This window comes from Cornus florida, unplaced genomic scaffold (genome assembly GCF_030987335.1).
Source record: "Cornus florida cultivar Cherokee Brave unplaced genomic scaffold, ASM3098733v1 CherokeeBrave_3.0.0_Hap2_Chr04, whole genome shotgun sequence".
Taxonomy (NCBI): Eukaryota; Viridiplantae; Streptophyta; class Magnoliopsida; order Cornales; family Cornaceae; genus Cornus; species Cornus florida.
Window position 1 is genome coordinate 104,401,617 of NW_026775574.1, and position 25,047 is coordinate 104,426,663.

Consider the following 25,047-nt stretch of genomic DNA (forward strand, 5'->3'; position numbering starts at 1 on the left):
TATTATGAATCTCTCTTAGGATTACCTAATATTTGAGAAGACAATTGCTTATTGGTAGGTCAAAGGTTTGAGATATTTGTTTTGTTGGATAACCTGTGTCACCCACCAGAGATATGTATCAACATATTTCTCTCTCTAGAAGGTATGACTATTATAATAAAATATCAGAGATGTAACATTCTCAAAATAGTTGGAAGTTGGAAAATTTTCAGATTTAATAACCTAAGGTTCAGACAGTTGAGCATAATTTTACAACAATTATCAATGATAGGAGGGGTAGTTGATTTTTGTCTGAAGGTTTGATGTCAACTTCTAGAATTGTCACAATTTATGATTTGTTTGGTTGGAATGAAAAAGTTGGGGGAAAGGAAATTAGGAAGGAATAAACAAAATTTCATCGTTATGTGGGGATGATATAAGGTTATAAAGGATAATAATAGGATGAATGAGTCATCTTTCTTCTTTTACAAATTTTCATTCGTACAATATGGGTGGAAGAGATGAGAGAAAACAAGTGGGCCTATTATGAAAGTTTTAAATTACTGTATCATCCTTAATAAAAAAAGTAAGTGATGGGTTTAATGGTAAAAATAACTTAAAAATCTCTCTTTCCTTTTATCTTATCAATCAAAGTAAATTGTTAGTTTATTCTCTTTTCGAACATAATCTCTTCTCTGTGGATCCCTCATTCATCCCATTCATCCAATTTTCTTCCTTTCCTACCGAAAGAAGCGTTAGATTATCTGCACTATGAGATCAATCACTGCATGGAATCAAGTACATTTTCTTAGTTGACCCTCTCTTTCTTCATCGCAAGTGGTGGCAATTTCTTCATCTCAAAAAATGTGTTCATTTCTACACCTGCATCAATTTGTGTTCTGTTCACATTCATTCATACCATATCTTAGTCATTCACCATTTTGCCCAAATATACAAACAGTCAACTCGTTTTTCACTTTTCATGTGTCTCCCATCTCTTTCTAGCTATATATCTATATATATTAGAAAAAAGCCGATTTTAGTTACAATGTCATCATGATCATGTGCATAGTTACATCCTGTATTAGCGGTTGGTCTCGAGCTAAGTTGCATAAAGCGGAAGCGTGAGAGCGGCAAAATTAAGTCATAAGTAGTGAGAGTTTGAGTGAGAGCGTGAGAGCGGCAAAATTAAGTCATAAGTAATGAGAATTTGAGTGAGAGCGCGCTCGGAACGTGAGAGCGACGCCTGTTGAGAAGGATTTCGTGACTTAGATCCTGAGACCATTAGTCCTTGTGCCACAATAAGTAGCTGACACACTAGTAAATGTGTTAATTTTTTTTATTTATTTACATGTAAGTTAGTGATTGGTTGGGACTATTGTTTTCGGGAGTATGGAATAATTTCTTCCATTGTGAAAACATTAAGAAATAAAAATTTATTTATCCAAAAAAAGGAAAAAAAAAACCTTAAAATTTTGCATAATGCTTCAAAATCAAAAGGGTATGATTGCAATCTTACAATTTGCATGAGTTATATATGTCTGTGAATTGGAATCAATCAATACCTACATAACAAAAATTGGTGATATTCTTGGAGACTTGTTTTACTCTTTCTTGTAAACCAAACTCATCTGGTTCCATAGTCATTGCTTCAGTGTTCTCAATGAGGTCTCTCTCTCTCTGTTCTTTTTTCTTTTATTTATGTATCTATTTTTTTGTTTATTTTTTATATATCAAAATAAAATAAAATAAAATAAAATAAAATATTAAAATTTATTGGAGATTTTGGGGTGCTGAATGTCAGCAGTGACTACATTACCATGGTTTCAGATATTATTATAAAGAGTTTGAATTGTATTTAGCTGGCAATTCGCACTTTAATATTCTAGAAAGTTAATGAAAAAAAATATAAAATAAAATGATGATGAAACTTGAGAAGAGAGATTCATTTCGTGTTCTAGAATCTAAAGACTTTTTAATGGGGAAGTTGACTTTGGAGGAGATCTGGAGCTAGTATAGTTGTTACCTAATTCACACAATCCTTTTTAATAGGTGTCTTCTTGCGCTTTGAGTACTCTCACGCTCCGCGTGCGTTCTCGATCAAATTCTTACGGCTTATAACTTAATTATGCAGCTTTCACGCTCCGACTCTCGAATTTGCTTTTGCTACCGATTTATGTGATTTAGGTTGTTAAAGCGGACAAGTTGAGTTTGTTACTCTCTCCGTCTCAAAATAAGTGTCCTGTTTGGAAAACCGTGACTTACATTAGTAGTACTTTCACTTTGTAATTCTTTTGGAAAAAAACGTAAAATATAAAGCATGAAGGAAAATATATCAAATCATTTGTCATTAAAATTTTAATATTTGTTAGATTCATTTCGAATCCAAAAAGTTAATATATCAATGAAAATGAAGTTATGTGAAGAATTTTAATGAATGGATTTACCGAAAAATAAAGATGAGGCCTTACTCAAATTTTGTTAGAGATAAATCGGTGCGGGAGCTAATTTCTTTATGCTTTAAGAACAACTTTTGTGTCTGCCTAATTTTGTTTTAAAACTCAAAAAAGAAAAAAAAAAATGAAAAAAGAAGAAGACAGACAAATTTTGGATTGGGTGTGTGCTCTGTGAAGGTAATTTTTGAAAATAGAATTAACAAAGTTTTGATTTTAAACAACACTTTTTGTTAATAATAATAATAATAATAAGTAGTTCCAGTGACGCATTTGAATTTTTTTATTTTTTATTTTTATGTGAGTAGAGATTAATATCATTATAACGTTACAACGTTATGATGACATCATTTTTCACTCACATAAATGTCATCAAATGTGTCATCACAACTCTTATAAGCATAAAATATTGATTAAATTATTCTAAAAGGGCGACCATGACCAAAAATAAATAAAAAAATGCATGTGCATGGGAGTGGTCTGTGGAACCGTAGATGCAATTTTATAACCCAAAAAAAATAAAAATAAAAATAAAAAGATTATCAATTTTCTTGGCGCAATGTTACATTAATTAACATTCAACATTTTGAATAGCCATATCTGCTTAGAAATTAGTGTTATATATATATATATATATATATAAATTCTTATAGGGGAGTCTCAATTCATTGCTTGAATCACGCCTCCATAAACTAGAGTTTACAATCTCTCATGTCCATATCATACTGATGTTAATTAGTGGAGCCAAAACATGTTCCTTTGTCAGCACCAGCCAGAAAATTAAATGCACTACGTTGACCTGGTGTGATTTTCCCGCCAACCAAACAAACTAAAAGAACGCCCAAGTCAACGTCCAGCAATCCATAAACACCCAGTAATCAACGATTGCAAATTGGTAATCCATGTGTGACAATTCACACCTTCGGGAAGGAAAGATTATACAATCTAGACAAATGCCCATTGCCCGTCCCCGTCAATTCAAGACTCGAACACCTTCGCGAAGAAGATATTATACAATCTAGACAAATGTCCATTGGTACATTTATCTATCATTGCCGGGGAAACTAAGTAAAAATCTGTAACATTAATTTTTCTGCTTGGGAAAATCCAAAGCAATTGAGTTGGTGTAATTTTCCCGCCTTCATGTTTTATCCTTCAATTTTCTCTTAAGATACAATTTGTGTTGTTGATGTAAGTACTTATATATGTATCTATAGAGATGATGCATTGCTTATTATGTTTTTTTTTAAAAGTAATTTAATATTGTTTTTCAATTTAGGATGTGTTTTGAAATCAAAAAAACAAAAATAAGTGAAACTCCAAGAGCTATTTTGTTTGGAGAATTTAATAGATGGTCCAATCATGCAGTCCTGGATTATATAATGATTTTTTATTTTGTTTGCTTTCACATGATACGACTAAATAGTATGGGTAAACGGTATTATTTTTCTAAAATAGACTAAAGATTCTTCATGTAAAATGATTTTAGTCCAATTTTTTTTGTTGCTGGAGAAAATCAAAAGCATAAATAAGAATAAATTTAATTTTTTTTAATCTAGATAGAGACTGTATATGGAGATAATTAGTACTCATCCATTAAAATATAATGAATGGCTGATCAATACATTTTTATTTTTTCAGAGGCTGATCAATACATATATATCCCCTATATATTAAACCATGAAGAAACAGCTTCCTTGAATCATAGAATGAGGTCTCTAACTAGCTAATCCCCACTTCAAACTTCAAATCCTGCACATGAAAAAAAAAAAAAAAATTAGAAAAAGAAAAAAGGCAAGTGAATAAGAAAACTGAATAATGTGAGTTGACCACCTTTTATTTATTATTATTATTTTTATGTACCCAATCATTATCAAGGTAGATCTGGTCACTGTTGTGAATTGGGTGATTGATTAAGAAAACCAACAATTAGGCAACATGAGAGACAAAAAGACGAAATAGAGCAAACGCCAAACCAAATTTCCCTACACAGTTAATTCCTATGTGATTGAAGTATGTGTTTGTGTCTCTGTGTTTTTTTTTGGGTTTTATTTTGTTAACTATAAAATTTTGATCTTATTCAATATATTCAAAGAAATAAAAAAATTTAGATTAGCATGTTCGGTTATACTAGGTTTGAATGGACACTTCTGAACAAATGCACACCCACTCACAATATCACAATATTACCGTAAAAGGGTTTAACTAAACTCCATTGGTCAAATAATGTATCTATGGTTGAAAAAAAAAAAAATGAAAGATCAAAGACATATATATATATATAATAACTTACTGTTGAAATTCTATGTTAACGGATGGCGAAGAACCGTCGGAGATGGCTGCATAAGCAGTGGAAGAGAGGACCATGGTGGTGGCAGCCCTGAAAGGCCTAGACACCGACGTCTGAGCTCGATCCACAATCTTAACTTGAATAGTCTGGTTAGGTTTGCAGCTTCTTGGATTAGCTGCACTTATGCACCTAACCAAGTATTGCCTTCCACACGCTGCACCGTTGTCCCAAATCCCCTCCCCTGCAGCTGCAAACAAGTTCGTCGTCGGGAACTGTGACGGGTCATTTCCATTGCACGCCGTCGCTGTTAAGAGTCATTACCCAATGTGATCCTCGTTAATCGAAAGTGTCAGAAATAGTATTGACACATTTTTCAAAACTAAAAAGATTACATGTCAAAAATGCTCGGTCACCACTCTGTGACCTTGGCGCCTTAGTACGCCTTGAGCCTTTAAACAATTACACTATACAATGCATGCCCCACCCAATACTTCACACACACACACACGATGAAGAATCGATCGATCTAGGGAGCATTCCACCCGCAAGCAGCGGTGGACGAACCAGAAGCGAGAATGTCCGCTTGAGTAACGCAAACATTGGTGAAATCCAATGCCCCAGAAACCCATGTTCATCCACTGAGTTGTGGCCTAAGATCAGGCCGAAAGGGTTATTAACGATGTTTTGTAACATATTTTTCTCAATATATAAAAAATGAATGATATGTTGTAAGTTAAATTTGTAAATATATACATAAAGAAAAGGGACTTACGTATATATGGTGGGTTATAGTGTGAAGTAGTGCCAATGTCGCAGAGAGAAGCATGGAAGAACTGTGCAAAGAGGAAGAGAGACAGCCATGGAAGGAGTTGTTGATGATGCTTTGACATCCTGCATACGATTTATCTAACGATCTTCATTAGCTACCACACACACACACACACCCACACACACACATATATATTGAATAATAGTCAACACATTATAAATTAGGTTTAACTAACATTTAAATAGTGGCTGAGAGAGATCATGTAGGTTAAAAATTAAAACGGCTTGTAGAGGTTTTCAAACTCTCGGGACTGTGAAAGGTTCTGATTTTCCTTGGTTGTCCTATTTCTCTTTATTTTCGGTAATAAAATAATACAGTTACCTAACATAAATATATATATATATATATATATATATATATATATATATATAATATAAATAAAAATTAATTATGCAATGCAATATAATAAAGTCAAATCATAATCATCTTAATTCTTACCTTTATTTCATATCATGAAAACATTTTAAAATCTGAGAATACCTACTGTGTGGTGTCCCACACATGAAATATTTACTTTCTTTCTATAGAAATAGAGTCGATTACATGAATTTTTTTATATATATAAAATTATACTTTTGAATGTAAAAATTACTGAGTAAATTTTTATTGACTGAAACTAAGATTTCGCAAACATATTTGCTTTGTTATTGTTGTAGCAAATAAATTATTGTATGTATATATATATGCCAAATATTTTTTTGAACATTATTTTCAAATTGCATGCATGCTGTAATGATCACCATTTGGCGGTATGAGACCTCCTTAATTATATATATATAAGAAAATAAAAATAGGAAAAGGACTACGCATGTATAGATATATGAATTCAACTGAAGTCCAAACACTAAGAAATAGTCAGGCCTGGTATATATGGGCCGGCCAGACGGCTGTAGACGGTGTCAGCCCACAAGACACTGTCATTTTATATAATTTCTTTAACGAAATTATATATATATATATATATATATATATATATATATATATATATTTCTTGTAAGTAAGGAATGCTTCTGTAATTATATTAGTGATTTCTTTAATTGAAATTCTTTAATTGAAATTGCATTATATAGTTTGCTCCTATTGCATCTACACAAGGTGATGGGATGTGAAGATTGGAGACCAACTTAGGAATTGTTCGGTTTATTTTTTAATTTATTTTTTGTTCTAAAATTTGTTCTAGAATTTTTAAGAGGATATATTGAATCAAACAGGCCATATGCCTCCCATGGTTTGATCATGCATAAATCCTAGTTTTATTAAGACCTTTTCTTAGAATTTACTCACACACACACACACACACAGTATATGACCACTTTTTTTTTATCAATAGCTGCACCAAACAAACATAATCGGCTCACCCAACTAGGTGCTAGTTTGAACCATTCCACAAACTTTTGTCCAAATTTACACGTCTAGACTATATGTCAAGAAAAAACACAAAACAAAAACAAAAAAAAAATTGTATAGAAAGACATAGCAGCTTTGAATCATGGCCATCTCCAAAAAAAACTGGGCCCACCAGAGGAAATAGAATGAAGCATACCTTGAAGAGTATTTGGCTAAGTTGGAGGAATGAATTAAGACCCTGCAAAGAAAAAGATAGCAGGTCAAAAGCTAAATGCAAGGCTGAATAAGAGGCCTATACAAGTATATATATGTGTGTGTGTGTGTGCATTCATTGTTTCTGAGTAATTAATATTCTTATTTTGGTATATATATATATATATATATAGCAATCTGACACGAGATTTCATACCTTAAATGTTTTTTCCGCTGTTTCAAAGAAATTAATGACTCATTACATGGATATATATATCAAAAGAACAATTTGGAGATCGAATCAAATGGATTGCTTCCAACATATTACATATTTATACATTCCTTTTAAGAATCAATTTGAATACACCATAAATGTAGCAAAAAGTTGGAACTTTAGTCAATTACTTGCCTTTTGAGAGAAGTAAATTTCTTATATCTTCCAAAAAATTATTTGAATTATTGGGTTTTATCATATAATCTAGTATGAAAATGTTTTTTTTTTTAATATAACTTGCACGTATGTCCAATCAATATAGCTTTCTTTCCTCACTCAACCGGGGATATATTATGGGGGGTGTATATATATATATATTCAATAGTACAAATGGTGAACTTTTAGATTTTTTTTTTTTTTTCAAGGTGAACTTTAGATTGCAGTTATGCTTCTAAGTACCGTGTAACTTATCTAAGGTATCATGAAAATTGCCACGTGTAACGTAAAGTTATGTAACAACTAACAATAAATTGTTTTTGTTTACCATATGTAACGTAAAGTAATTGATTGTGTTTGTTGATATATCAAAGTTAATCCGGTTCATTTATGAGATTATTGTAATCTCACTTTGAATTCAATTCATAAAGAATCAAGGGGTATGTCCAAAGTCACGTAAAGGTGCCGGAGTGAAAACGAATACGTAAGCAGAAGTGTAACAACGGTAAAATTTAAGCGAACCAAAGTAAGAATCGAAACGACAGCATGTACGGAGCATAAGAGTGGGAGTATCACAAAATGTAAGAGCAAAACCAGTTTAAAATAATTGTGACTTGAGTTATACGAAATTGCCAACTCTGTAATAATGCTAGGAAAATGATAAAGTAATATGAGAGTGAACACAACCCACCCAAGTAAATGTAATCCGACTTTATAATGTTATGGTGAGATCTACCATTTGCTACAAATTTTATAAATAAAAGATATTGATAAAACTGGAATTAAGAATGTTTAATAACGAGCAAATAATGAGTCCATAAGAAGTGATCCCATTTTTTTCATCGGGTCCGGGTAGAGACCAAAGATCTTGAACGACCGATCCGGCAGAACAACTCAAAAGATAAAGAAGTATCGTTAATTTCTTCATACTCGTTCCAAGTTCGAAGTACCATTTGTACAAATAAAAATCCCCTTCGTTACATGATTTCTGAATATTAAAAGAAAAACGTATTTGTGTTGGCACATAAAAATGAGAGTCTACATTGACCTGAATCAACAAGAACTTCAACATTTGAGACCTGAGATGTAAGGGTAACATTTGTAACCCCCGCAACATCAAACAACTTCATTTAATGTATTTTGATTTAACAATTTTAATACAAGTTCAGCATTTCCATTCCTTTATATACTTCAATTCCTTGGTTTTAACATTACAACCTTAATAGTCCTTTCATCGAAGGCACAAGTATTTTGTTATTCCTTCTCTTTTATAGTCGTCTGATCATTCAAAAATGATAACTTTTGTAACTTGTTCGATAATCTTTGAATCTTTGGATACTCTGGCATGCCCACACACTTCTAGAACAGCATTTGTGAGCCAACAATGTATAATAGAAAAAACTCTAAGGAAACCTACTAAATGAAACTAAAAATATAAGGAAACTAGTAGAATGTTATCTTAAAAATTATGAGAAAATAAGGTAAGAAACCTTATTATTAAACCCTATTAATTACCAAAAATAAATTTTAAGAAAAATTCTAAAATATTCAAAATTAGTAAAACGCAATTTATGAACCATAAATGATGGGATTTGTCTGAAAAGTAGCTGGAGTCAACAACGTCGAGTTTTGTGAGTTAGGCCATTTCTTATCATTGTAAGGTCTTGTTGGATCAAAGCAGACTTATCAATACTACTCCAAAAAATTGTGTCAACACTTGATTGGGTTTTGGCTGTCCAAACCGGCTCCAAAATCCTCAGCAACTTATGTCAAACATATGATTTGTTTAGTTCTGTTTCTGTTTTCTAAGAACTAAAAATTGAAAAACACTACAAAAATCAGTATTTGGTTTAATTTTTGAAAATCTCAGTTAAAAAACGAATGGTTTTAGAGGACTATCATATATAATTTTGGGAAAACTAGTATAAGTAGACTTAATAGCTTTAAATAACAAAATAGTCTACTTTTAAAGTTCATTTTTCAATTTGATTAAATTAAGCAAATAGTCTACTTTTAAAGTTCATTTTTTAATTTGATTAAATTAAGCAAATTAATTACAAAACATCAACAATTATTTTTAAGGTCCAAAATATCCCTCAAACTCTAATTCTAAAATACTAAAATATTCATATAATTATATAAGAATAATAATACTTGGTCCAATATTTTAGAGCCTAATTTGGTTCGGTTCTTACGTGGCAGGACACATCATCGCTCTTACCATTTTTTTTTTCTTTCCAAAAGGACGTTTCTCTCTCTCTTCAATTAGATTGGGTTCCATTCCCTCTATCTTCTCTTCTTCATTCCGTGCCCCTCTCTATCTTCATCATCTCTCTCTCTTCCCTCTCGTTCCAGTATGAACAACCACTTTGATGAATTGGTTTGTCTTTGTTGTCTTCCTCATATCTCTTGTACAGTGGCTTAAGCTTTATTTTTTTTATCTACAATGATTTGTTTACCAAAAATAAATAAAGGATAAAGTGAAAATTTTGGTTCTTGGGTCAATTGATCTATATCCAGTATGTTACATATATAACCCATGAAAAAAAAAAAAATTTCACAAAATTTTGAAATCAGAAAAGATCTAATTGAAGAGAGAGAAAGTCTCATTGAAGAGTGAAAATTTATTTCAAAATTAAGAACAAGAGTCACAACTTAAACCATAAACATCTAGGGTTGATCCCAAATTTTACTATTGAAGAGAAAATAAAAAAGAATGAAAAAATCAGACCATATCTAATTGAAGATATGGTATATGTATAAACATGTAAATAGTACCTATAAAGAGGGAGAAAATGCCGTGTAAAAAAAATAAAAAAATTTAGTTTTGTAAGATATTCCCTAATCTTTTGTCATGTTTGTTGCAATGGATTTGATTTTCTTCACAAATTTTCTCACTCACGCTCCTTCCAAACTTAGGATCCACCATCAAGATTCAATAGTTTCTTATTGACATCTGGTATTTTGAAATTATATAACTCTAAGGATATTTTGGTATTTTAGAATAAGAGTTTGGAGGGTGTTTTGGACCTTAATAATTATTATTGATGTATTTGTAATTATTTTATTTAATTCAATCAAATTGAAAAATGAACTTTAAAAGTAGACTATTTTGTTATTTAAAGGTACTAAGTCTATTTATATGTAGTTTTCCTTATAATTTCCCAATTTTTAAAAATTTGTTTTCAAAAAACTAATCCAAACATACCCCTTAAAAAACAACGAGGTAGTGAGCTATTCTATCGTGAGAGACATCGGCCCATAAATCAATATGGGCCTCAATTTCATCCATACTGGGTCCAAGACTCGGTCCATATACCTTTCCCATGTAATCACTTCTGTCCAGTTATGCTCTGTTTGTCTTCAGTGCCATTTGCTTTCCGAATTCTGATTCAGTGAACGACAACCAAAATTGTTTTCTCAGTGAGCTTGATTTCATAGTCTTCTGGATTTCAATCAGCCACTTCTGGGTCTTCCAATTCCTCAACTGTAAGTGTCGTCTCTAAAAGCTTGCTGCTTCTTGGAATTGATTGGTTCTGGTGAATTGGGTTATCTCTTTTCTTGATGGGTACATCATCTGCACAGTACCCATTTGGTATCAGTGTCCATTTCCATGGAAATTCTAGGGTTTCACCTTCTACAACTGAGTTCTTAAACTTCAAATTTCTTTCCAATGGAGACTTTTCAAGAACAAATTCGTACTTGAGTTCTGCTCCAACTAGTACTTCTAAGGTATTCAAAGTTCCTTTCATTTTCTGTTCTTTTATTGCACATATGTCTTATATTGTCTTATATTTGGTTAATTTTGATTATTTGATCGTGTTACATGTTCGAATTGAAGTGAAAGGTCCAAGCTTGTAAGGCTGTATTGTTAATTTGTTATTCTAGAATTTATTTTACAAATAATGGCTTCATCTGCTACTTTTTGAGGCTCTTTTTTTAGTTTTAATTCCATAAATCTGCTTCGCCCAGGCCAGGGTCTTTCTTTGCCACTGCTCAGTTCATGTTCAGGATTTATTCTGATTTGGGTAATAATGAAATTGCTTGAAATTTATAGACAATATTTTCCTTTTGGGGACTCTGTTCCCTTTTTCCATCCATGCTTTATAGCTATTCAAGGTCGAAAGACACCTATACTTATATTGATTTACTCTAACCCTGTGGTGATGAGTAGTTTTAACAACGAACTTTCCACATTTGAGAGTCATTATATCTTCTTTTGGGAGTAAATGAAAATAAAATCAAGGTTGTTTGCTTCTAAAAATATAACTATGTGAGATGGGTTTTGCTATCCATTAAGGTACGTAGCAAACTTATAACATTTATTAAAAATCATCAAGCTTTGCTATTAATTAGACTTCATGGTAGGTAATAAACGTATTCGAACTTCTAAAAATTAATCCTAAAATTGTTTTAATTTAGCCATGCCAAGATTTTAATGTCCTTTGACTCTTGACAGAAAAAATTATTGATCCTTCATTCCCCCTATCGTCTCAACTGAACTGTGAACCTCGTTACTTGTTAGCAACTTTCGAGCTTCCAATCTATTTGTTTGGATTAGAACTTAGTGTAGCAAATTTTATAACAAAAGTCGGCGTCTATATTTTATTTTTAGATTTTGATTTGATTTTTAAAATTAGTTTAGTTAGTTAGTGGCGATTCCTGTGTCCAATGGCAGAATCAGATATGAAGATATGTCAAAGGACAAAAAGATAAAATTAGCTCAAAAATAACTAACTCACTGATTATGGTTTATATTCATGCATTCTCATTTAGGGCACAACTCATGAAAAAGTGTTTTGAATACATGAAGTTGTTTTTGGAATTAATGTTTTTAAAGAGGAAATGTTAACAAAAACGATGAGCCTCAATCGATGTGCCGGTCAGTCAAAAATTTCCGGAATATGTTTATCGATGTCTAGAATGCTTTGAGCAAAGGCTTGATCGATCAACGTGTCCACGAATAGTTGTTGAAAACTTCTCTAAATCAAAATCCTAAAATGTTTAGGTTTCCTATACCGATTACAACTAAGAAACCTTAATTTCTTTGAACTAAAGGCATTATTCAAAGACCTCTAGGCTCTCATGCTATATACTGAGAGATCTGTAGACACATTATTGAGAAATCATATAGAAAGAGTTACTGGTCTACCTTTGTCCTAATTGGTTTGGGTCTAAACTCCCAACTCCAAGGTCAAGGTTTCAAGAATGGTACTTGAGAAAAAAAAAGAAATCATATAGAAAGAGATCACATATTTTTAGAATATTTTGATATCTTGATGATGCATTAGATAGGTGAGTTATTATTCAAAGTGTTGAAAATCATAATTTTTGTTCTACACGGAGAATTCGACAGAAAAGTATACACAATGAATAGGCAACATGGACGATGAGATTAAATTACTTGTTGGAGAAGCAGGTCGCGTGAGGAAACGGATCTGTTGACAAGCGGATTGTGTGACTAGAGATTTGAGTGGAGAGTTTGGTGGAGCATTTAGAAGGTACCTACGAGTTTTCTAAGGTTTGGGAAACTTGTAACCTAGTTGTATGTGACATCCCACATCGACTGAGGGAGAAATTGTTGACACTTATATATGTAGATGCTCCCTAACTGTATAGACGCGTTTTAAAAACCATGAACATGAAGAGTGTGCAAAGTGGACAATATCTAGACAATGGGTCGGGGTCATGATAGATGGTATTAGAGCCATTCCCTAACCAAAAATAGGGAAGCGATCACAATCCCATTAGGGTTGGGCCAGTGAGGACGTTGGGTCTCAAGAGGGGGTGATTGTGACGTCCCACATTACCTAGGGGGAGAGGTTGTTTGGCACTTATATGTGTAGATGCTTCCTAACTGTGTAGATGCATTTTGAAAACCGTGGGGGTGAGGTTCTTGGTATTTATATGTGTGGATGCCACCTAACTGTGTAGATGCGTCCGAAAACCGTGAGCATGGAGAGTGTGCAGTGATTGTGACGTCCCACATCGCTTGGGAGGAGAGGTTGTTGGCACTTTTATGTGTAGATGTCTCCTAACTGTGTAGATGTGTTTTGAAAAATGTGAGCATGGGGAGTGCAAAGGGGCCAATATCTACACAGCAGGGTGGGTCGTGACATTGTAATATCTCTCTCTAGTGGATTTGATCTGTTTGGACTCATGTTGAGGGTTTTTTACGTAAAAATTGTGTGTTCTTGTGTGTTTGTATGGTTTATTGCTGCATTTTTTTTATTTATTTTTTGATAAGTTAAAAGGCAAATATAAGTGAATTGCTGCATTTCGAAATAAATATTAGAGTTAAAAATCAGTTATTGTTAGTTAAAATTGGACAAGATCTATTTACCCCCTCTAGATCTATTATGGGACTTGCATGAACTCTCTATCAGAGCCTTGGGTTCCAGTTCTGCACTTAAGACTATTGTTATACAATAAGTTCTGGTTCTAATTCCATTCAGTATGACGAAAATTTGAGCTCCTCTCCTTCTATTTGTGCACAGAGATTATTTTTTTTGGGTGCATATTGATAATTAAAAAATCCTTGTGGTCATATTCTTTACAATCAGTCATTAGTTGATGGGCAGGTAATTTATGATTTTCCTTGATGCAGGAACGTGTTGGCCGGATATATTCTCTGCCTGATATTGGTGATTTCTTCTGGGATAAAGTTCCAACACCCATGCTAGATATGGTTGAAAACCCTATGCATTTGAAGAACTTGTCTCCAAAGGTTATAGAGTTAGATTTCTGATATATTTGAACTTTTAGAAGTCTCAAAATTTCAAGTTATCTTGAAATCATTGGCTTCTCAACTCACTAAAATTAGCTGTATGCAGGAACTGAAACAATTAGCTGATGACATCCGGTCAGAGTTATCTTTTATAATGTTGAAAACTCGAAACCCCTGCAAAGCCAGTCTTGCGGCAGTGGAGTTGACAATTGCAATACACCATGTTTTTCATGCTCCGGTGGACAAGATATTGTGGGATGCAGTGGAGCAAGTAAGATCATATTTTATACCTTCAGATAAAGGTGCATACTTATTCTGTAGGGTGAGAGGGATGAGAGTGCATTAACATTACTTGGTGTGGTTGTTGGGGATATGGGGAGGTGGTGCCAGAGTGAGAGAGCAGTGGGAGCCAAGCTAACATAGGTGAAAGAGAGAAGACAGAGAAGGACTTGGTAATAGCATATGCTTAGTGTATATCTTCTTTCTGGTGTTACTAGTTTTAAAGCATATTCCAAGGAAAAAAAAAAGCATATTCCAAGCATTTATATGCCATTTTTACAAGTTAAAATGTGATGCACCTTATGATTAATTCCCTTCTTTTAACTGAACAGACATATGCACATAAGATCCTCACTGGAAGGCGGGCCCTCATGCATACACTTAGAAAAAAGAATGGTCTTTCAGGTTTCACATCCCATTTTGAGAGTGAATTTGATCCATTTGGTGCAGGGCATGGATGCAACAGTATTTCTGCTGGACTTGGTAGTACTTATTTGCATCCTTTTTCATTCTTTTTCTTATTGTGAGTGAACGGTCATCTGTCAATGATTCATGTTTCTGCTGCTATTTTATATACTAGTCATGTATTTTGTTTCTGTCTAGTTGGAAACTCAAGCCCTCAAAGCATTGTTAAAAACTTGGTTACAGGAATCTTATTTCGCCATTCTATTCTGTTTACATCTATAATTTCAGTTAAACTACTAGCTACTTTGTCTTTCCTTACTTTTCTAACTCATGTCAGTGTTGGTCATTCCTTCCGCCCCCCCCCCCTCCTCCTCCTCCTCCTCCTCCTCCTCCTCCTCCCTATCTGAGTCAATTTTACTCTCTCATTGTTATTGTATTTCACGTACACAAATCATCTTAATTGGTTCCATTTTATTTTTCACCACTTGTTGCCAAACACCGTCTCAGGAATATATTTGTTCCCTTCTCTTAGCATTATTTTCTGTAAGGATGCTACTTTCACATCCATCTCAGTATCCACATTTTGGTCATGTTTATAAGGCCATTACCTTGTGCTGGTCTCATCTGCACAAGGTGCTGAGAGGAAAAGATTGGAGACAGACGTGACATTTAGTATTATTTTACACAAAAAGGCTGCACTCAGACTCTAACGGAATCTTAATGTTTGTCAATTTAATCTTTTTCAATTGCACTGAGCTATGATCCTATGTTCATTTTATAGAAATATTTTATTTATTGAACCACCCAGTATTTTGTCATTGTTCAGTAACTATTCTATACAACTTTTCCTTTAGTTTCATAGGTGTGCGTCAATAACACAATACACCAAAAGCATTCCATTACTTATGTTATCTACTTTAATTTGTACAAGCAACATTATCTCCAACTTTTTTCTTCTTGTAAATAATTGAGCATAGAGATTTAACCTGTTTTGCTCTTAGTATCTTTGTATTTTGGAGCTTTCCTTTTTTTTTTTTTTTTTTTTTTGAAGTGTGAAATCTATAATAATATATGTATAATCATACCATATCATCTAATTCAACCAGTTTTAGGTGAAATCTTCTTTGGACTTTCTAAGAGAAGACCCAACTTATTTTAGAAAAATCTTGCAGCATTCCTTCAATTTTCTTTTCAGGATTAAACATGGAAATTGAGAAATGGTGCATGTAATTCTTTAAATTCAGGAATGGCAGTTGCACGGGATATTAAAGGGAAGCGAGAACGTGTAATTGCGGTAATCAGCAATGCGACAACCATGAACGGTCAGATTTATGAGGCAATGGGCAATGCAGGTTATTTGGACTCAAACATGGTTGTGATATTGAATGACAGTTGCCATTCATTACACCCAAAGCTCGAGGAGGGCCACAAGACACCAATCAATGCTCTATCTAGTACTCTAAGCAAGCTGCAGTCCAGTAAATCCTTCCGGAAATTCAGAGAAGTAGCCAAGGCAAGCTTTATTGGTTTTCCATTTATTCTGCTTAGCTATATCCATGGAATAATTTGATTCCAAAAAGTATTTAAAGAAATTTTGAACATCACAAAAATTGTGAAGTCCTTTTGTAAAGTTAAATTGTTATGTAGTCTGCTAAAAGATTAATGTGACCACTGACAATTGCATCGTGTACATGATTTACATTACATCTATGCAGGACATGGGCGCAGCAAAAAATACTTAGTTGTGGGGGCCAAACTAGTATTATGAAATTAAAATTAAAATTATTTATAAAATAATTGAATTTTTCCTTACAATATAAGTCTTTTTATTCTTCAGAGCATGTCTACATAAAATTGAGCTTTGTCCTTGTAGTTCTTAGATCCAAAGATGGTCTCACAGCCTTACAACACAATGTTATAGGGGGGCGAGCTTAGTGAGAGCGCCCTTGTCATTACTTTTTCCTATTCTTGGCATAACCTAAAACATAAGGAACATACAATGATATAACCTAAAAAAAATGGGAAAATAAAACTTGAATAAATAGAACTGGGAAGATTGATGTGAGAAGGAAAAGATAAGAGAAAAAACATGATGAAAGGCAATAAATGAGACTGTCAGGTTCGAGCATACAATTTTCTTTTTTCCTTTAGTGATATAGATAATAGAATTATATACACACACATATCTGAATAGAGTATGTAATAATGAATTTATTGTTTTACCATATGTAGACTTTCTAAAGCAAGAATAAGAAGGTTACTTTGGAGGGGGCACATTTTTTTTTTCGAGTTCGTGATTGACATCAATAAGGACCCATTTTTTTTTTGATAAGTGACATCAATAAGGACCCATAAATAAAGGTTTTGAAAAAAACATGGGTGGGCCAGTGATCCATGGCCCTTCTTAGTCCTCTCTGGTTCCGCCCCCGACGCAGGACCTTGGAAAAAAGGAAAAAGGTAGGACTGGGTGGATTTTTATAAAATATCCTGGATATCGATTGGACTGCATTGAAAGTTATAATACATGGGATGGGTTCAGGTTACACAGGCTTAATTAGAAACTTTTTCGTACTTAACATGGTGAATAATGTTGTATGGTAAATCCATGCATTATACCTTCATCACCATCAGTCATATGTTTTTCTTTTCAGGGTCTCACTAAGAGATTTGGTAGCGGTATGCATGAATGGGCAGCCAAAGTTGATGAGTTCGCGCGTGGTATGATGGGTCCACTAGGAGCAACACTCTTTGAGGAGCTGGGGTTGTACTACATTGGCCCCGTTGATGGACACAACATCGATGACCTTTTATGTGTTCTACATGAAGTTGCATCCTTGGATTCGATGGGTCCCGTGTTGGTTCATGTAATAACAAAGGAAGATCCGGAAGTAGAAGTTACCCAAAAGAACAACACAGCAAACAAACATAGCGAAAGTATGCTTCTTTTATTTATTTTTCTTGTTTCTCATATTCTTTTTGTAATTTCTTACACATAAGCTCTCAGAATTTACATGTTCAAGCTGAGTTTGGGGGCAAAAAAGAGTTGCTTAGACAAACTTCACTTTAGGCTCATGTTTTGAGGCTTTAGCTCAAACTTGGACCAGGCCTTTGGTCAGACCAAGAGCTGGGTTTGTGCCTGGCTAGCCATGTTGCTGAGAGCTTGGGAATGCCTAAGCTTTCTATAGTCCCAATTGAATATGACTTATTTTAGAATTTATATTGATGCTTCTATTTATTTATTTTCTTTGTAGTAACTAAGGAATAAAAAAATAAAGTTAAAAAAGGGAGCACCAAAAGGAAGTGGAAACCAACTAGCCAAGTACATGCAGACTACATAGGAGCAAGAGTGCAAGATAGAAACAAACTAGCCAGAATTCTAAATGATAGTACATCTCTTTAAGAAAATCAACAGGAAAAAAAATAAAAATTCACACACTAACCCAAAACACAAATATGCAAATATTTTAAAAGCACAAGTATGACTATTATACTCCTTCCAAATGCACTAAGGCATGACTGTTCTTTTTACTTTCATTGAGTTCAAAATTACAATACTTCTATTAGCCTGTAATTTTTGAAAGAGTGTCATAGAAAATGAATTTAGAGATAAATATTCAAGGTAACTTACCAGTAAGTTGAATGGGTTTTGCATCGTCAAGTTCTGCTTAGGAGCCACTTGTATGAGATCAGCCTTGTCCTGAGTGGACATAGCAGGGCTTGTTGACTCTTAACATCAAAAAGAACTTATTGTTATGACAACAATCAGGTTCTTCTCACATAAGTACATATGTACATGCATAACATACATTGCACATACATATATACATGCATGTATCTAAGTGCCTCTGTGTATGCACAAGTATATAAATAATTAATCAAGTCAAATATGTTAGGAAGTGGATGCCCTCCCTTCTAATGCTATATAACAGGACATTTGAAATTTCAGCAAGCATCTTTGCAAGGTCCTGGGTCAGTTCCAATTTCAGGAAAGAAAAAAAAAAAATGGACTGCTTGACAAAGCATCTTAGAATCAATTAATTACCATTGTCCAAAAACAATAACTATTATTAAATTTCTTGTTTCTATATATTAACAGGTCCATAACAACCTCACCCCATATTCTATGTGTTGCAGCTTGTCCTTTTATGCTTCTCGTATACTAATTTATTGTTTCTTTAACACAAAAGAAAGGAACCACATGTGAGTTTTCTCAATGTTTTCGTTGGCTTGTTTCTTGTTTAAAGCAGATTCATGTAACCGTGATTCATTACCATGTAGTAGTCACCCTCGAACATATAGTGATTGCTTTGTGGAGGCTCTGATTTCAGAGGCAGAAAGAGACAACGAAATTGTCGCAGTTCATGCAGGAATGGGAATGGAACGATCACTTGAACTATTTCAGGAGAAGTTCCCAGACAAGTTTTTTGACGTGGGGATGGCTGAGCAGCATGCAGTTACATTTTCTGCCGGTTTGTCTTGTGGGGGATTGAAGCCATTTTGTATAATTCCATCTGCTTTTCTGCAGAGAGCTTATGATCAGGTCCCCCTTCTCTCTCCCTTTCTCTCTGATGTCTTATGGAAATTTTATGACTCCTTGCAAGATACTTGAAAGTATAGAATTTTTTTAGTAGTTGGGCACTAAAGGAAGCCGTCACATAACTGATTGCTTATGTACTGACTAAGGATTTTATAACATGATGTTTCAGTTTTTGCTATCATTTTTTGATGGAGGCCATTTTCTAGTGGCTTTCTCTATCCACAATGTTGGTTTCAAAAAGGTATATGAAGCAAAAATGGGGCAATTTAATTTACATGGAATGTCTAAGGCTCCAACCCGCTTGTCAACTTATTATTTTTTTTATCTGAGGTGGGAGGGTATTTGATATGGAAAAAAATAATTAGTTGAATGTGAAGCAACTGAATTAGGAATCAATGAATGTGATGCTTGTTTGATATGGAAGTATATAATTAGTTGAATGTGAAGCAGCTGAATTAGGAATCAATGAATGTGATGTTCGATTTTATGTAACATGGATGCTTGTAAATATAAGAGGCTGCATAATTGTGTGTCGGTCTGTTAGGAAATCACTTTGTCAATCTTTAAGGGGCATGTGTTTCTTACTTTAATTAATTCTAGAGATTGGAGAGGAAATAATTACTTAAATGAATACCACCAAGTGTTTTAATTTACTACCTCGATATGATCCCTTAATTATGTTGATTTGTTAATAAAATAATCCTTACTGCATTTAAAATCTTGGTTTAAGGATGATTCAGATGAGAGAAAATAACTTTCTACAATAACCAAAATTTGCACAGTAAATAAATCTCTTTTTGGTAACCAAGCATGGGCTGATAGAATGTTGAATTGCCTGAGAACAGATGATCAATGCATTATGTACATATGTCAATCACTGAATCTTAGTTGAAGCTTCGTCTCTATTTGTTCAATTATGTAAACAATCGATGTTTTCGTACATAAATGCACATGATGAACTTCTTCTTACCATGTGCTTGTTTATGTCCATGACTGTACATAAGCCCTTGGATGGACAATCCTCATTGTATGTTGTTCTGCCTCGTATACCTATAGATATGTTTCTGTATGTTCATCATTGCACTACATGACGTCTTTCTTTCTGTGCCAACTTATAATTATTTTGTGCATATTTAGATCTAGAAAATACTCTTTTTCTCTCTATATCTTCATTCATTTCTATAGCCAATGGATGCATGCAAATACATACTTATAAATGGATATTTGTACAATAATGTAAGAATTGGTACTATCTTAAATGAGATAGGATTATGGTTGTATATAATGGAATGGCATGAAACCATGTTTTGGCACTATATTTTGGAGGGGGGGTGGGAAAGAAAAAAAATCAAAAACAACCTGGAAACACTATGCCCTCTAAAGTGTTTGTGTTCCCTTTTTGTATCCTTAGGTTGTTCACGATGTAGATCGGCAGAGAATTCCAGTGCGTTTTGTCATCACAAGTGCAGGATTGGTAGGATCTGATGGTCCCACACATTGTGGAGCATTTGATATAGCTTTCATGTCATGTTTGCCAAATATGATTCTCATGGCACCATCTAACGAGGATGATCTCGTACACATGGTAGCCACGGCAGCCCATATTAATGACAGGCCAGTTTGCTTCCGGTATCCTAGAGGTGCTATTGTTAAGAATAGCACTACATGCAGTGGAGTTCCAATTGAAGTAATATATCGGTACCCTTTCTATATGTCTTGTTTATATTGACTTTCTGTGACGTATTAATTGCCATCCTTTAACATTGTCTTTGGGTCTGCATATCTGTTTAAAAGTAACAGTGTAACCAAAATCGATGATTTATTTTATCATGCATAAAGGTCAGTACATTTATTTGACATGAAAAATTTAAGGATCAGTTCAGTATATCCTGTTCTATGTTCATATATTTCCCAAAGTATTGCTTAACTATTACAAGTTCCTTTCAATATCTTTTTCATTACTTCTGGATTTTCTACTATTTTCTCAAATAATCTTTAGCATTCACACTGTAACCCTTGCTGACCAGTTTTGAGTTCTAAAATTTGTCACTACACTGGTTCCCTATATGACTACTTCCTAATATGAAGCAGATTGGTAAAGGGAAAGTTCTTATAGAGGGTAAAGATATTGCTTTGCTTGGCTATGGAGCTATGGTACAGAACTGCCTTAAAGCCCAGTCCCTTCTTTCAGAGCTTGGAATTGATGTCACTGTTGCCGATGCAAGATTTTGCAAGCCACTTGACATAAAGCTGGTCAGGCAGCTATGTGAAAACCATGCCTTTCTGATCACCGTTGAGGAAGGCTCTATTGGAGGATTTGGATCACATGTTGCACAATTTATTACACTTGATGGGCAACTCGATGGAAGAATCAAGGTAATATTTTTTAACCTTGTATGTATCGACAAATTCATTTCCTCAATGGACTTAAAAGGAATTTTTTATTTTATTTTTCTAAATATGAATTTGGGTGCTATGTGATCCGATGAGTAGCTTCTGCGCTCTTGCTAACTTATGAACTGGCTGAAGTATGTAAAGTTTGTGCTCACATCATTGATTTGATATGCATTTCTTAGATACTTCTTTTGTTATGTAGCAAGTGTTAAAGAAAGTGAAACATAATTCTAAATTTTGAGCTGAATATATCTAAACAATTGTAAGATGGCTATCTGGCCGCTAAATACTTCCGTTCTGCTGCAGAGAAAGAGTAAAATATTTAAATCATGGGAAAAAAGAAATGGAAAAGTAATAGGTCAAATCCTTCACTTTTGTGTAGTTAGATAAAACAAATGAAGGGGAAATTACAAAATTGCCACCAAATATGGTGGAGGAACTGAGAGAATGTATACTTTTGGTTTTGAAGAGTTGCAGTAATTGCTTTTTAACACAGCATAGATAATTATGACATGGGTGCTTATTCCCAGGAAGTGGTGTTGCTAACTAGCACTCTGTACTTTAACTGAAAAAAAAAAAAAAAAAAAACTATCACTCTGTATTGTTATTACTTTCTTTAGAGAAATTAATTTCACTAAAAATGTAAAGAAAGGGAATGACTTGCTCGCTTCTGCCTCATTGTTTTCCGTTCTCTATAATACCTGGGAATCCAAAATCCCTTTCCTTTTCCCTTTTCCTCCATTTTCCGTAACCACTGTGAATACATGTAGTTCATCACAGATTTTTATTTTATTTTTTATTCCATAATTGGTCATCACAGTTTAGTTTGGTGCCAGGCTTGATGGCTTGAGTATTCTCATCAAGCATAGCATGTTAATTAGTTCTTAATGAACTCATTGGTCTATTGCAATGTAGGTTTATAACAGGGGTTCTATTTTGCACATGCATTTGGAGAGTTTTGAATCTCTTCTTCGTTGATGGATTAGGAACCAGATAGATAAAATCTAATTTTGACATTTCTGTAGTTAGGCACACTCTTGTTCAAATTTTGACCCCCATTCTGATCCTTCTCTGAATCAAATCAACTTTTCCAGTGGCGACCGATTGTTTTACCAGATAACTACATAGAGCATGCTTCACCAAAGGAACAGCTTGCTATTGCAGGCCTGAGCGGACACCACATTGCTGCAACAGCATTGAGTCTGCTTGGACGTACCCGTGAAGCTCTCCTTTTGATGTGCTAGGGGTGTGATTTCTTTTTATCGTTGTCGATGATTGAAGCTGCTGGGGAAGAAAGAGTGTCGATGAATCAAAGCTCTAGAGTGACGTTTCGTCTACTGATCTTTGGGTATTTTCTCTCTCATTGTGGTGTTGTAGTTTGTACATATGTGATTGCTGCTTTTGCCCCCTTAATTATATGGTATCATTTATTTTGTCCCAAGGGCAGGTTTATTTCTTTCTAAAACATGATCTACAACTAAATACATGATAATAAATATTCTTTCTTAATTATATTTTCTTCTTTCCTTTTCTTTTGCCTTCTCTCTTTTTCTTCTGAGCTCATAATAAAGCTAGGAGGATGTTCTCATTGTATTAATCATGGTAGTTTCCCCAGCTCACAGCTCCTTCTTCTAATTAAACATTGCAATTAAATTGGAAACTTAATCAAATTTAGAAATGAATAGACAAGGTAACTAGACATTTTCAAGGCCAGTGTCATCCAGCAAAACGCATGACCAATTCTTGGACTTCTTTGAGATTTTTCATTGTCGTGAGGGGTATTTATGTCCCCATACAACCTCAGTTGTATATTCTTGTTTTAGTTTGGAGAAGCATTCCCAAAAATGGAAATTGGCATGTTGTATACAGGGTTTTTAGTTAGAGAAAATTAGATGTTGGTGGCCAAAGTAGAAATTTTTTGTTACAAGTGACTTAGTTGTAGGATTGGGAAATTTCTAGTATGGTGCTGCTGCATTAATGAATTATTTGATGAAATCAATGATGATGAGGTTGAATAAATTAAGAGTTATGATACAGAGTTCGAGAGTTGGACACATCCGACTATGTGAGTAGGGAATGACATTATCATGACATTATTTCATACTCACATGAAATAGTCGGATGCATCTGACTTTTGGACTACTTAGTATACATGGGGAGTTGCAAGGTGGAAGTAGTGTTCTTGAAAAAGAAGAGCACGGGGCAGAAGGTGGAAGTTCTTGAAAGGGTATTTATGGAATAAAACCAAAATGGTCACTTTAATACTTTTTATTTTTACAGTAGGTAACTATTTGTTTTTTCTGGACTTTGTGGTCACTTGTTAAAGCCAAATATTTTCAGCTTAGGTTCATTGCCTTTGTAAGCTTGATTGAAACTGAAAATAATAAATTTCTGAAATTGCTTGCAAGTATGGTAGGCGTGTGTCTGAATGTTTTTCAATAGAAAGAACCATATTTTCAAAGAGAATGATTGACCGGTTTTGAGTGAGAGAAAATCAATTATAACAAGATAACTAACAGCTCCTTAAATATGAGAGTTGGATGAGAACGACCCGTAAGGTACATTTTTAATAAAATTATATCATATTTATTAGTTTTAACAACAGTAGGATTATAATATACTTCTTATTATTAAAGGCCAAATTTTTTATTTTATTTTTTATTTCCTTATATTATAATATCCTTAATTTTTTTTTTTGTATCTATTATTAAACCTTGACCAATATAGATTTAATAGGGCCAAAAAATTTATATATTTATCTTACCACTTTTTTTTCTCTCTCTCAACTCCTCGTTCATGTATTTTTTTTTTTTTCCTCCTGAATTTGTAAAACTTTCCATATTCTTCTTTTAACTTTTATCTTCTTTGTGTTTTTTTTTTTTTTTTTTTTCCTTAAATATGTTTCTTCTTTTTCATTAAGGCTTAATTTTTTTTTATTTTTAAGGTAAAATATTTTTTTTATTTGTATTTTTTGATGTGTGGCAAAGGTTGAAGTCGAGTCCTTCGGGTGGGATGTATAAAATAACTTACCAAAAATTAATGAATAAATTATTTTTGTAAAATTTTAATATATTTTTCTTTCGTAAATATTTTACTACAACCAAACACCAAAAAAATAAAAAAATATATTTTCTGAAAAATATTTTACATCCAAACAAATGGAGCCCAAGTATAAGTTGTATAAT

At 33.5% G+C, this 25,047-nt stretch overlaps 2 protein-coding genes across 3 annotated transcripts; one reads left to right on the top strand and one right to left on the bottom strand.

Annotated features, from left to right (window-relative positions):
• Positions 1–3,961: 3,961 nt before the first annotated feature.
• Positions 3,962–7,401, bottom strand: LOC132304436 (EG45-like domain containing protein). Its single transcript, XM_059802105.1, has 5 exons — positions 7,308–7,401; positions 7,095–7,136; positions 5,495–5,613; positions 4,726–5,026; positions 3,962–4,184 (listed from the first exon to the last, which is right to left on the bottom strand). The coding sequence occupies exons 3-5, from the start codon at positions 5,610–5,612 to the stop codon at positions 4,178–4,180; spliced, it is 426 nt and encodes a 141-aa protein (XP_059658088.1). The 5' UTR covers position 5,613; positions 7,095–7,136; positions 7,308–7,401; the 3' UTR covers positions 3,962–4,177.
• Positions 7,402–10,867: 3,466 nt separating this feature from the next.
• LOC132304438 (probable 1-deoxy-D-xylulose-5-phosphate synthase, chloroplastic) lies at positions 10,868–23,374 on the top strand. Of its 2 annotated transcripts, XM_059802107.1 has the most exons (10): positions 10,869–11,252; positions 14,128–14,247; positions 14,354–14,518; positions 14,859–15,009; positions 16,176–16,444; positions 17,583–17,865; positions 19,179–19,471; positions 20,880–21,155; positions 21,560–21,844; positions 22,957–23,374. In XM_059802107.1, exons 1-10 carry the CDS (start codon positions 11,085–11,087, stop codon positions 23,104–23,106), a joined length of 2,160 nt encoding a protein of 719 aa, XP_059658090.1. In that variant the 5' UTR covers positions 10,869–11,084; the 3' UTR covers positions 23,107–23,374. The 2 variants fall into 2 exon arrangements, with proteins under 2 accessions (XP_059658091.1, XP_059658090.1); XM_059802108.1 differs by lacking the exon at positions 22,957–23,374 and having other exon boundaries at positions 10,868–11,252; positions 20,880–21,166; positions 21,560–21,723.
• The last annotated feature ends 1,673 nt before the right edge of the window (positions 23,375–25,047 follow it).

Excerpts from the sequence above, each read along its gene's own strand:
- LOC132304436 (XM_059802105.1), bottom strand. The coding sequence starts at position 5,612 with ATGTCAAAGCATCATCAACAACTCCTTCCATGGCTGTCTCTCTTCCTC. Across the intron at positions 5,027-5,494 it reads CTATAACCCACCATATATAC|CGACGGCGTGCAATGGAAAT; the intron begins GTAAGTCCCTTT and ends GACTCTTAACAG.
- LOC132304438 (XM_059802107.1), top strand. The coding sequence starts at position 11,085 with ATGGGTACATCATCTGCACAGTACCCATTTGGTATCAGTGTCCATTTC. Across the intron at positions 14,519-14,858 it reads TGTGGGATGCAGTGGAGCAA|ACATATGCACATAAGATCCT; the intron begins GTAAGATCATAT and ends TTAACTGAACAG. Across the intron at positions 15,010-16,175 it reads CAGTATTTCTGCTGGACTTG|GAATGGCAGTTGCACGGGAT; the intron begins GTAGTACTTATT and ends CTTTAAATTCAG.